This window comes from Ochotona princeps, chromosome 20, assembly GCF_030435755.1.
Source record: "Ochotona princeps isolate mOchPri1 chromosome 20, mOchPri1.hap1, whole genome shotgun sequence".
NCBI lineage: Eukaryota > Metazoa > Chordata > Mammalia > Lagomorpha > Ochotonidae > Ochotona > Ochotona princeps.
In genome coordinates, this window is record NC_080851.1 from 11,547,531 (window position 1) to 11,560,854 (window position 13,324).

General features: G+C 39.6%; 1 protein-coding gene across 1 annotated transcript; it reads right to left on the reverse strand.

Annotated features, from left to right (window-relative positions):
- Window positions 1–236: 236 nt before the first annotated feature.
- PDK4 (pyruvate dehydrogenase kinase 4) lies at window positions 237–12,506 on the reverse strand. Its single transcript, XM_004582319.4, has 11 exons — window positions 12,182–12,506; window positions 10,991–11,132; window positions 9,750–9,821; window positions 8,862–9,046; window positions 8,626–8,712; window positions 8,083–8,160; window positions 5,846–5,922; window positions 4,219–4,317; window positions 3,911–4,021; window positions 3,530–3,643; window positions 237–2,401 (listed from the first exon to the last, which is right to left on the reverse strand). The coding sequence occupies exons 1-11, from the start codon at window positions 12,309–12,311 to the stop codon at window positions 2,258–2,260; spliced, it is 1,239 nt and encodes a 412-aa protein (XP_004582376.1). The 5' UTR covers window positions 12,312–12,506; the 3' UTR covers window positions 237–2,257.
- Window positions 12,507–13,324: the final 818 nt, after the last annotated feature.

A 13,324-nucleotide genomic window follows, 5' to 3' on the forward strand; every position in this document is an offset into this window, starting at 1 on the left:
ACTGTTAGTGAAATATCCACAGGTAAGCAAAGGATAATTGGAAATTTCTAAGCCACTACAAAGCACTTAGCTTTGCTTAAAGGATTAAGATTTTCAGTTGTTTTTAAGACATTTTAGAGGCTCTATCAAATGTTTAGATAAATTACAGTTGAATGTAAATTGATGGCAATCTTTTGACCCAAAATTTTCCTAGTATTTCAAAGTAATTTGAGAAAAGAACTTCAAAAGATCATATCTATGATTATAATACAAAATTTATTATAAAAATGATCATGTCTCTGTACATAGCCTAAAGGCAAAAACACAATTCCAACATTAATAATTTAAGTGGGCCTGAGCATTCATTATCCCTCTAAAGAAATGCTAAAGCTCTTACACAGTTTCACAGATGCCAACACAAGCTACTTTCCTGCAAACTCCATTTACACCGTTGATGTTATTGAGATATTGATATTTCTTTTGCTAGTATTTTAAGCATAGTTCACAGTGTTTGGCTAATTAAGTAATCAATCACTTTGAATCTTTGGTAAATGACAAGAATATACATGCAAAAAATATTTAATTCAACTTTCAGTAAAAACCCAAGCAACAAGTATTGTATTACAAACAGTTTTGTGTAGCCCGTTCCACTGTCAAGAAAGGCGCTGTCTAGGATTCCTAAGGATAAAATCTGAAAGCCACAACAAAGAGTTGAGGGTTTTATTGCCACTTCCATCAGCACCACATGGCTAGGCCATCACAAAGTTCAACTACGTTAAGTTTAACAAATAAACAGTACTGATTGTTTTACATATTTTCACAATGCCTAAAATCCTAATTTTTATGTGTCAGATGAAACATTAATTTGGCACATACAATTTTATCTAACAGAAGTTTTCTATCAGGGAGGATAATTAGACAAGTCACACTATTTTGAAAGACATCAGTTCATCCCCTCACAAATAACTGATCCACAAAAATACAGAAAATTCCTTGGAATAATCTGCAGGGAAACAGATGCCTGCCTTCTCCCTTCTCCCTGTCTTTATTTCCCATCTTCTTTTCTAAAGCTCAGTCTGCACGGATGGCATGCCAGCCTGCACATCACCCCTGAATTCTTTCAAAGTATCCTATACATGACAGCTTTCAAACATGAGCTCTTAATGTCAGTGATCTCAAATGAAAGAAGCCCAGCACTAGACTCTCTTAATTTCAGGCTATTTGGTTTTTAAAAAAGTCTCATAAAGTATTTAAATCTTGATCTTTCTGATCTGTTTGACAATTAGAAGCTACTTACAAAAATGTTAATGCTGGAGTGTAGAGAATGTATCAAACACATCAAAAATACATCTTTTTCCTTAAGCCTGGAAAACGGATGCCTCTGGAGAACTACAGCTTCCGGTTAGGGAATAGGCACTGCCCCCCTCCTGAGTTGAGTTCTGAATACTTCATTTCTTTTTCTAATACTGATTTTTCCAATCTATTGTTTCTGCTGTCACTTTGGAAATTCTTCTCTCTCCCAACACACAACCTCCTGAATTCAGTGCACATTGAACAATTTAACCAAGACGAGGCACCTGGCACGGTTCAGTGTTCACTTATTGTGTGACGTGTGCATAGGAAAAGCAGCATCCAAAAGGAGCTGTGTTGGTCAGAAGGAACTTTCTTCTGGGTTCTCACAGAAGCTCAAGGCCTTGCTGCAACTATGAACAAAATGGCTGCACTCATTTCTCCTCATCCAGAGGGCATTTTGTTTTTAGTGAACAGCTTTCCCTCCCTAGAGCACATAACAGGTAGAAACAAATTGTACACTTCTATACATTTCTAATCACATAGTGTAAACTAAACAGATCCTTTGTGAGGCAGAAAAACCATTGGTCTATGGATGCTTGCCAGTCAATAAGTACCAACGTCATTTAATGCAAATGCCTAAAGCATTGGTACATGGAAACCACTGTCTTTGTGTTTGCTCCCTTTCTCATTCTTGCTGACACGGGGATGGAAACATGTAAATTTCTTCAGGATTTAACACATGAGTTCTTCTATTCTCACAAAACCAGGAGCTGGCCGTCTATTAACTCCTGGAGTTCTGCCCGGTGCCCTCTTTGGGGTCACAAAAACAAGTTCTGCTTTTCAGTGGTTCAAGGTTCCCATCCGAATGTTTTTGTTGCTGTTGTTTGTCCTTGAAGACATGTGAGTTCACACACACACACATTCAGGAAGCAGCTCTGGCACAGACCCACATTGATCCCGTCAAGTGCCCTGACTCTGTTTCTCTTCACACAGCCACTTTTTCCTTGGCCAGGTTCTTTGGTTCCTTGCTTGGTATACACCAGTCATCAGCCTCTGAGCTCATCTGATAATGTTTGAAGGCTGATTTGTTAAAGACTGGGAGTTTTTCTACAGACTCGGAAGATAAAGCCTGAAAGAAAAGGGCAAAGCATTTACACCAAAGAAATTATACCAGGCACAATCTTCACTGAAAATTATTATTTAAATATAATCAGGGAAAAATATCCAATCATTCAATTAACTCGTGCCACTCTCTGATTAATGAGTAGAACAGAACTCACAGTGTGTTAGGGACTTCATGAAACATAATTCTACCTCAGAAGGACTGAAATAGAACCTATACAACTGTTACTCAGAGAATAGAGTTTGTGTTCCATATTTGTGCATGTCCTTTGTTTGGATATTGCTGATAAGAGATTTGAAAAACAAAGTTATTCTCTCTTGAAAAGCCTGGTTTTTTTTTTTTTTTGTTATAAAGTGAGAGCTCTAACATGATACTATTAACCTATTAAAAATCTATTTCCCAGTAGTTTAAAGACACTTGCCCATTTAAGAGATGAATACGCTTACTATTCCAGGTAGTCAGAGACTATTTTTGCAAATAACTCTAGCGCCTAAAATTGGAGCCTGACATTTTAATGTTTAGATTACTAACATCTGCAAATATTTCTTTCAGTTGAAATAGATTGCAAATGATTAACAGAAGCAGGGTGGTGATCTTAACAAGTAAATCAAAACTTTATCAGAAATAGAAAAAGCATGCAGACAAGTTTCAAAGTTCAAACACGAAGTGCCTGGCATCCTGTTGACAACTTGTGAGCGGTTAGCTTTCCTTTCCCTGGCTTTCTAATAAGGTCTTCTTAGGACCTCGAGTATTCTGATATTGTTTTCTAGGCTAGGGCATTGTTAGTATACATTTCTCACAAGTTCAAGTGAAACAAAGCCGCAGCAATTCTCATTGCCAAAAAAGGAGTTGCCTTATAAAGGTCACGCAAGAATGTTCTCACTCTGAAACTTTGGTAATTGGCTTCTTGGGAAATGACTTTGCTTCACCGAGGCAGGTAGCATAGCCCAGCTTTCTCTATGGTAAGCTACCATACCAAATAATGTAAACACACCCACACAGAAAATAGAATGACTTCTCATCATTTGCATTATTAGCTCAGTTGGAGGAGTTCACTTTGAACCATAGAACTTTGAGCTGTCGAGGGAGAAATTGTTCTAGAACTGGGATTTCTCTGTTGAATGGGAAGGGTACCTTTAAGTAGATGATAGCATCTGTTCCATATCCCGACAAAGAATAAAGGTTCAGATCTCCTTGAAAGTACTTGGCATAGAGACGCGAAATTGGCAGGCCGTAACCAAACCCAGCCTGGGAGAAGGGGGAAGGTCAAGTATTGGTAAAGAAGGAACGGACATGATCACTGAAATACAAAATCTAAGAAGGACTTATCCTTACTGATACAGACACCCCCCACCCTAGAAGTGTCTCTGCTTCCAATCAGTGAGTCCTTATAGAATTTCCTCACTTTGTTTAATGTGAGCAAATTATTCAGTGTTACTGAACAGTTCCATGTAATCCTTCCTCTACTTTAAGAAGTAGGAGGTAGGCATGCACTGAATCCTGGAGCTGTCTTACCAAAGGAGCGTTCCGGGAATTGTCCATCACAGGGGTTGGCGCGGTGGAGTAGGTGTAACTGAAGAGGCGGTCAGTGATCCTCAGGGGAACACCACCTCCCCTGTCTGAAATCTAAAACAAGCAGATAGGTCATCAGAGCCCACACTCTAAGCACTGTGTGTATTTGTCCATACAAAAATGTGTTTTCTTCTTGTAAGCTCCACGGCATCTGTAACTTTGATCTGTTGCCCAAAGCAAAAAGTTTTATTATTATGTACACTTTGAAATTCTCTCAAGAGAGAGTCAAAAACGAAACACAGAATGCTCACCTTAATGGTAAGGTCTTCCTTTCCCAAGACAACAATCACTTCAATAGGTGTAAGGGAAGGCCAGTTTTCCTGGTGCTCAACTGTTGCCCTCATTGCATTCTAAAGAAGACAAAATGTTAAGGAATTCAATAGCAGAAGGAGTGACAGTAAATAATTGGTTTTTATGTTTTAAATAAAAGCGCAGAAGGTATTTCAACATTCCTCTATTTTTAAAGTTTAGTAGTAAAGCAACCCTGTAAATAGCCATTTATGAATGTGTCACGTGGAATTTGTAATGAAAAATATTCATTTACTATGTAATACAGTTCATGGGAGTAATGGCTAATGGACAAACAATTCTGCTGGCTGTCAGCTTCTTATTTGTATGCTTAATTTAAATGTAGAAATTATTTTTTATAGTCCAATTCCTAGCTCTCTCTTTTCTGTCTTTCCATTCCATTTTATATTCAAGCACCCAAGACTATTACATAACAAGTGAGCAATAAATCATTGGACCAATTAATTGGCTTGTATAAAATTTTGTAGGATAAGTTTGTTACTATTTAAAAGAACAGTAAATAACTATAAGTTAAATTTCAATGTGTTTTATTATCATGTTAATCTTTGTCAGTAATGATAAAACAGTTCCATGAGTTGCATCATTTAATTTAAAAATAAATCAGCTAAAAATTGTTTTTTGTCCTTTAACACAGGACAAACTCAAGTTTCCAGCCTACTGGATAAATTTCATTCTGATAAAGGCTTGGTTTATTTAACCTGTTTCCTCTCTATTCACCTTCTGGATATTTTATCTTCCTTTTGATTTCTGTATGATACTAAGTTCTAGTCATTAACTGAATGAAATAAAACAGATCAGATTTTGCAGTATAATCATTATCTCATTACCTGCAATATTGGGATATATTATGAGGGATTTCTGTCAGAATTAGAGGCAGATTTCAGATTTCATAACGGCTTCTTCCTTTTCACTTACTGGGGCCATTGGGAAACATAAAGCTTCAGGAGCTTTGCTGATGTTTGGTTTATCTTCAGTTTTAGTTGGATCTTAAAACCATGAAAGGACTGGATTCTTAGTATCTGATCAGCCCAGACCAGAACCTTGTGCATAAGCTGAAAGCTTGGTTAGAAAAGCAAAGTTCTAGACACTGAGAACTGAAATAGGATTCAGTGTGTGATTGTTGAAGAACCAACCATCACTCACAATGGGGCCATGCCACCTACAGTCACCCTGGACTTGAACCTCTGAGTCTTCAGTTAGACCAGCTGTGGGGCTGGAGGTAGCACAGCCTCAGTTACTGAAGCATGCAACTTGTGGCCTTCCTTAAGGAATAGATAAATAGCTAGGGCTTCATTCGGCACCTGAAAAAATAATGGGAACGTCTTCTGGGCCCCTAAGTCATGAGACATCATGAATCACATTGTATATCCTCCAACATGTGCTGATGCCAAAATGAGCTGCATGGACTCTTTCCAATGCTGACTGTATAGCAGTCTTCTCTTAGCACATAGACATTCGTGGGAGAGGATACTGCAGTTAACCCTTTGGTGGGGCATGGCAAAGGAAATGAAAATATGACTTGTGAACTTTGTGGAAAGGCAGAAGTGCCATTCCTATGAATGGTCATACCTTGAATAGCTCAAAGAGCATGTGATGGAGATGAGAAGGCACATACACGATGTGGATTGGTTGGCCCGGAAATTTTCCTAGAAAAAATGAAGGTAATTCAGAATGAATAAACAGTTCACTAAGATACGCCTCTATTTCTATCTGGTAAAAACTGGAGATTTACATAGGATTGGGAAATTCCTCCTCTTCCCCATTGTAACAGTCTGACCTAGAAATTTCTCACTTAAGCATGAAGTACAACAGCAAAATGCTGCTTTTCAGTTTTTACCCCCGTACCTAGTGCGCTATGATTTTTATAATTCTCTAAAAAAATTGTAAAGTTGAAATACACACCACAATGGTCCTATAAATTACAGTGCAGGTGAGATCTGTGTCTATTTTCAATGTTTGTACTAGGCAATTGAAGAGTTACAATTATACATGTTTTTAGATAGAAACTATGCTTACAGCATACCACTAAAATGAATGCTAGCTGTAATTTTCATGTTTTAACACATGGTAAAATATGTCTGAATTTTCTTCGTCTTCGTATCACCCAAGCATTAAATCTTAGGTTCTAAAAATGCTTAGATTTCACTAAGAGGCTAAAGAAAACAAAGAGAAGAAACTCCTAACACTGTTTGGAAAGAAAAATGAAACTGTTATTCTTTGATGTCCCATGTCTTGGCAAAGTTTGAATCAAGAACCAGAAGGTCTGGCACAATCCCCTCTTTATTTTGTCAAACAGTTCAACCAGAGGCTCTTCAGTTATGCAACAGTGCTGTTTATCCTTAGAGATTTCTTTCTATCTTTGTTTGTAGTACTACTTTAATTTGACCTTCAATTTTATTAGCATACCCTCCATAAATAAGTTAGGCAATTCTTAACTTGAGCAACTTGATTTTAACTTTTACTGCTAACAGAAATTATTCCTGTATAAATATTTCTTGGGAAAGTTACTCACTTTGAATGGAAAGATGACAGTGAGACCAACTTAAGTATCTAGTCTTGCCTTGTGATGCAACTATCTTGCAGAAGTGGCTTAGGCAAAAAAAATAGTGCCTCATGTTTATTGTGTAATCAATATAAGAAGACACTGTGTTTTCAGAGGTCTTTGAGGTGAAGATTTTAAAGCATGTTCTGCTTCCAAAAAAGTGGCACCACTACAGTTCAATTGTAGGTGTGTGAATATTTCACATGATTTCAATTACTTAAAAATTATAAGTATACAGTACAATTTATTAACTATAGACATAATGTTGTACAACAGATCTCTAGAATTCATTCATCTGACACAAATGAAACTTCTTATTCACTGAACAGCACCTCCCCATTTCTCTTCCATTCAGCCAGTCCTTGGCAACCACCATTAGACTGCTGCAGTCTGACCATTTGAGAAACTTCATGTAACTGGAATCATATAGTATTTGCCCTTCTGTAGCTGAATGGTTTCTCACATTGTCATTTAAAGTATCATTGTTTCCAATTCTTATAACTAACTTCTTCAGGAGGATAGCTCCACTGCTCAAGTGATTTTTTTTATTCCTCATATTTTACAGTATACTTCTAGTCTCCTCACTGCTCAAATTCTACAATAAAAAATCTGTTATTGATAAGCAATATTGGAGGTTAGCTGCTACTTTAAATATTAAATGACTTATTTCAGCTAGTTTTTCAAATGAGTCATCATTAGTAAGTGAATTAGTACAACTGGGACTTGTCAGTCAAGATAGCTAGAGAATCTTGGCTTCAAAAAAAGGTTTAGGGCCTGGCGCGATAGCATAGTGGTTAAAGTCCTTGCCTTGCACGCCTGGGATCCCATATGGTCACCAGTTCTAATCCTGGCAGCCTGCTTTCCAGCCAGCTCTCTGCTTGAGGCCTGGGAAAGCAGTCAAGGATGGCCCAAAGCCTTGGGACCCTGCACCTGCGTGGGAGACTCAGAAGAGCTCCTGGCTCCTGGCTTCGGATTGACTCAGCTCCAGCCATTGTGCTCACTTGGGGAGTTAACCATCAGATGGAAGATCTTTCTGTCTCTCCTCTCTGTATATCTGCCTTTCAATAAAAATAAATAAATCTTACAAAAAAAGAAAAGGTTTACATTCTAGGTGAGTTGAGAAGAGAAAAAGAAATGGAACACAATGGTTACTGTATGTCCAAAAAATAACATACATAGAGAATAATGAATTTCTCAATAACTCAAAATGTATATCAGAATACTGAATCTTAGTAAGTTAGAATATACTTCATTTATAGCTTACCATTCACTTGTGTGAGCTTTAGTTCTGGTGATGTTAAGTAATACTGATCACAGAGCATCTTTGAAGACTCAAAGGCATCTGGAATGAAAGGTTTTGTTTTTCAAAACAATGAAATTAATTTATGTTTAGTTCCATGTGTTCTTCAAGGTGCCTACTACCCTTAGTCTAAAATATCCAGTAGCATACTGGCTTGTGAATATGAAAATATGTAAATATATAAATATATATATATATATATATATATATATCTTGATTATTTTATTGAAGAAAACTCAAGATAGCATCTATACTGTAGCAAAAAGAATACAGGTCCACAGTATGACACATTCATCACATGTGTTTGGATTTTATTATGAAGGAATTTTCATATTACAAATATTTATGCTTCTGACTTTCAAAAGCATAGTAGCCCAATGGCAGCATTTGTAAAATAATAGATGGGACAGTATAGATATACATTCATCCGTAGAGCTACCTCAAATAGATATGGCAATCATGTATTGGACATTTTCATCAAGGGAAATGCCAAAATCTAGAAATTACCTTGGACCACAGCTGCCACATCACACTTTGGATCAATGCTTCCAATGTGGCTTGGGTTTCCTGTTTGTGAGTCACTAAATATGAGAACTGTTGAAAAATAAAAGCAGAAGATCAGGCTGACAATTAGAGCTACTACTGAGAAAAAATGTGATCTGCTGGCAAGTGAAACATTTGGCTATACGACTGCTTATATTGCACATTCATGTCAATTTATTGTGACCATAACGAATACTTACTGTGCTGGTTCATCAGCATCCGAGTAGAAATACGGTTCATGTAAAATCGATCCAAAAAATACTGGAGATTTTGGTTGGTGACTGGGTCCACTGTGCAGGCATCTTTATACTCAATGATTCCTTGTGCCATTGTAGGAACTACATTATGGTGTCTATTTCGAACTTTGATGAGTGTATCTACAAAGCTAAGCCATAATATTTGTAGTTAGCGAAAGTTCAAATAAATTTCATTTACTTCTATTCCTTAGACTGCTTGGAAGAGGGCTAAAACCTCTTTTTGGCATCCATCCAAGCAAATCCAGCAATATGGGAAGTTGTACCAGGGCTCTCACTACAGATTTGTCCAACACAGTAAAGGAGGTAATTTCATAAACATATTTATTTTGTTTCTCGTTTACATGTAAAATTACTAACTCTGTGATTGGTACATTCATTATAGGTGTTTAATAAACCTCTTAATAATACTAATGATTATTAAATTAGACCCTAGAATACCGTTGTGAAAATGACTTTCAAAATACATTGTCAGCTATGGAAGAGATTATTTAGTTAGCCAAAAACTGTCAGTTACTCTGTAAGAAAATGTGTAATCTCGAGTGAGGGCTGAAGTTCATGAAAACCTCACGACACAAACATCCCTGTAAATCTAATCAGTAGATGGAATCGAAATTGATTTTATGTTAAAAATACTGGTCCCTAAGTTTCTTCACTTTAAGGTCATTTTCAAGGCTGTACTTCCTTCCCTTCTAAAACTGGCAAGCCAAAACTTGTCATCTTAGGTGGTACATTATTATTTACATCCACAGTTCCTTTAATGGAGTTTAAAATAATTTTGGGAATATGGCTAGAATAGACAAAAATCACAATATTCCAATGTGTAGAACTTACTCTGACAAAGCTTTCTGGTCATCTGGGCTTTTCTCATGAAATTCCACCAGATCCATTAGGCTTTGGATATACCTGTGAAAAGTTACAGGTGTGCATTTTCAGCTTCAAAACTAGTAGTCAATATACATGGCTGAAAAGAGTGTCTTTTTGAAGTTATTTTAAAAGATTAAGTATAATTTTAAAATGAGAACATTTCTTCAGAACATTTAGAAACTATTTTTTTTAAAAAACTTATGTTTCAACCCTCAACTTTTCTAACTTTAAATTTACTTTAAAAGTGTTTCAGTAACTATTCTAGGTCCTTTTCCATTTTCTAAAAATTTTGTTTGACAAAACCTCTCATTTATTTGGGCAAAGGCACTTAGAAATTCTCCTTTTGAGAAAGGTTTCTTAAAAGTCTTACATGTGCAGCAGTGAATACCACAGCCTGAACATGCGTGTCAGACTGTAATTGCCTTGGGGTACCCAGTACATGTCTTTGTTGACTCAGGAAGCCAAAAGCTGTAAGCAGTGAATTGGCCTGGGGCTTTGGCACATGCGCACCGCAGTGTGTGTTCTGACTCAGTTCTCCAAAAACCTGCTCTTTGGAGTTCCCTGCTTTCTCTGAGCATTGGTACCCAGGTTTGTAAGATGAGATCATCATAACCCGTGCTGAGTCCTGTTGGTGCTGGGTACTGCTCTATATAGTCCAGATAGATTATTTCACTTAATTATACTCAAGTATACCGTGCAGGCATACTGTTTATTGGCCTAAGTATCACATGTGGGGATTGAGGCAAAAACTTAGGACAGTTGGCAAAGATTCCAGAGTTAAGAAGTGGCAAAGGCAGGTTCTGACTCCAAAGCCCACTCTCTAATCGCTTGGCGAGAAACAAAGATTAGACCCTCCCAAAATAGTAATCACTTAAATCTGTTTCTAGGCATCAGATTTCTTTCTAGATATCAAACTCTCTTTTATTACATAACGTGTGAGATTAGAAGTGTGTGTATCAATTATTTTCAAATTTCTTCCAGAAGCCAAATGAATGTTGTAAGAGAATCTACTTTTTTATTTAAAGAAGTCTAGAAACAGCATAATTTTTCTATTGTTAACTTGCCATAAATTTTTAAGAGTCTTTGTATCTTTCAAAAATGTTTATCGTTCAGACCACCGGTTTTCCAATGAGGATGCGAATGTGGAGTTAGAAGTATTCAGGTCTTGGTTGCAATACTGGAGACTTCCTCACCAATCACCGACTTACCAGCTTTTCACAAGCTGCACTGAAGAAGTATTTAATAACCGCTCAGGGAGGATGTCAATTTCTTTTAGGATATTGGCCAGTCTCACGGGCAGTTCTTGCCGCAAAAATGCGAAAGATGTCCTCTCACATGCGTTTTCTGAACCTATAGGGAATGGAATGAGCTTAGTGTTTGAAAAAAAAAAAGTATAGCTAAAATTGTTTATTTCTGTAGGGTTAATTAGCCAATCATGGTGACACACAAACGAAACTGTATTCTCAGTTGTGTGATTGCTTTGGGGATTCAAGTAATAGTTCTCCAATATCTTCCTTCTTACTTACTTACTTTGTTTGTTTAAGAGAGAGGGAGGGAGGGAGGGAGAGAGAGAAAGAGAGAAATAGAGAGCTAGTGTCTCAAGGGACTCTCCCCAAAATGCTGGGAATGAAGCGAGAGTCTCAGACCACAACAGGTCTCCTGTTAGGGGGGCCATCAGCCCTGCTTCCCGGGGTCTGTATTGTCAAGACGCTGGGAGTCAGGGGTTGGAGCGAGAAGTCAGACTCAGATCCTGCAAAGTGGAGGTGGGGTTTTCAGGCCGAACATCTGAAGCACTAGATCCAATGCTAGCCTGATTTGTGAAGTTACCGCTGCAGAACTCTGCTTTTCTCTTTCCAAGGTGATCCCCTTTCAAAGGGTCAGAGTATCTCATAGCTCTTAGTACTCCTTATAGACCAGTACAGCGCTTGACTCACACCGTGGTTAATCTGTCCAGACATGAAACCCCAATGCGGGGTAAGTGGGTGGAGGGAGAGTCCTCCCGTTTCCAAACTGGAAACCTTACAATATTAGCAGCGGTGCCGGCAAACGGTCAAAACACAGATCTGTCACTGGGTGCTAGGGAACGAGGGGACCAATATCCATTCATCTGAGACTCGCCCTGGAGTTAGGAGTCTCCCAAGAGTGTTGTGCGCTGCATAGAAGGAACCAAAGTTCCCGGGCTGCAGTTAAGGGGTGCCTGGAAGCAAGAGACTGGAAGACCTGGGCGGAAAAGAAGGCGCAGGATGAGGTTGAAGGGGCCAGCGTCAACCAGACAGTGGCCAGAGTTAGGAAAAGGTGGGTTGTGTTAGCCTCAATGCCCTGGGCTTCACGACCATCTGCTCAGGCCTCCCTGGAAGTTCAGCCAACTGCCCAGCCTGGGGTCCTGGGGCCGCTCTTACCAAAGTCCAGCAGCTGCTTCATGGACAGCGGGGAAGGGCTGTAGCGCGAAAAGTGCTCCACCTCCCGGGGGACCAGCCCAGCACCGCTCAGCGAGCCGGCACTGCGCATCACAAAGCGGGCCGCCTTCATCTTGATGCCCACCAAACTCAGGAGAGGCCGGACTGCCTGGAGGGGCGAGATCGGTCCGTGGGAGAAAGTTGGTCTGACGCAGGAGACCGCGGGTTGGGGAGGAAAGCAGGTGCGTTGCGCCGGGTATGAGAGTTTGCGGGCAGCAGACAGCGAACGCGTAGCAGGTGCAGAGAATGTGGACTCGGGTTAGCGTCTTTCCCCAGCTGCCCGCTGCTGGTTTTATTCGTCTCCCCACGCTTGCTCCCCCTTAATCGCAAAAGGGAGGAGTCGCCAGGGATGGGGAGACACGTCCTGGAGTCAGGGCCACGCCCATCAGCTCAGAGAAAGAACTTTGGGCCCCGCCCCCTTGGCCATGGTCAGCGCCGAGTGAGCCAGTACACTGGTACCCAGAGTGCAGGGGGGCAAAGGGTGGGAACGAGGCCAGGGAAGAGGAAGCTGGGGCAGACATCTGGGCCACTGTGGGTACAACATCAGCCCCTTGGGGTCGCGTGGGCTGGCGATCCGCCTTTACTTGTCCTTGTTTACAATGTCTCAATGTCACGCCATAAACTGTTTCCCAGAACCAGGGCTGCAAGAATCTATTGGTCCTCGCTCAGAGCGGGTTTTTTACAGTAGCCAATCGATTGCGTGAAAAAGTATGGCCTTCTCTGCCATTGGGCAGTGAAAGAAATCAATCAACGGCCTAAAGCATTCTCCCAGCCCTGCTCCAGCCAGCACACCGCGGGAACTGAAAGTTCCTTTGGCTGGGTACATGACGTGGCCCAGGGCGGGAGAAAGGCCACAAATTCCTTCTCTCCCTTAACACCTTCTTTCCATTAAGGTTAATTACTTTTCTTAAAAATAAGATGAAAAGGGAGGGGAGGTCAGTTTGTCCGTTTGACTCCTTTTCTCCCATCCTGTTCACCCTTCCCCTTGCCATTACTGCAGATCTTTGAAATGTTTGGGTTTGCATCAGAATTCCTGCACAAACTCTAAGCCCAAAGAGGTCTCCCTGGATTTCTACCCCATTCCCT

What these genes read in the sequence shown, in the direction of transcription:
- PDK4 (XM_004582319.4), bottom strand. Translation starts at nt 12,311, where the DNA reads ATGAAGGCGGCCCGCTTTGTGATGCGCAGTGCCGGCTCGCTGAGCGGT. An exon ending in GAAGCAGCTGCTGGACTTTG is followed by an intron (nt 11,133 to 12,181) that starts GTAAGAGCGGCC and finishes CATTCCCTATAG; the next exon opens with GTTCAGAAAACGCATGTGAG. An exon ending in GACCAGAAAGCTTTGTCAGA is followed by an intron (nt 9,047 to 9,749) that starts GTAAGTTCTACA and finishes ATTATGGCTTAG; the next exon opens with CTTTGTAGATACACTCATCA.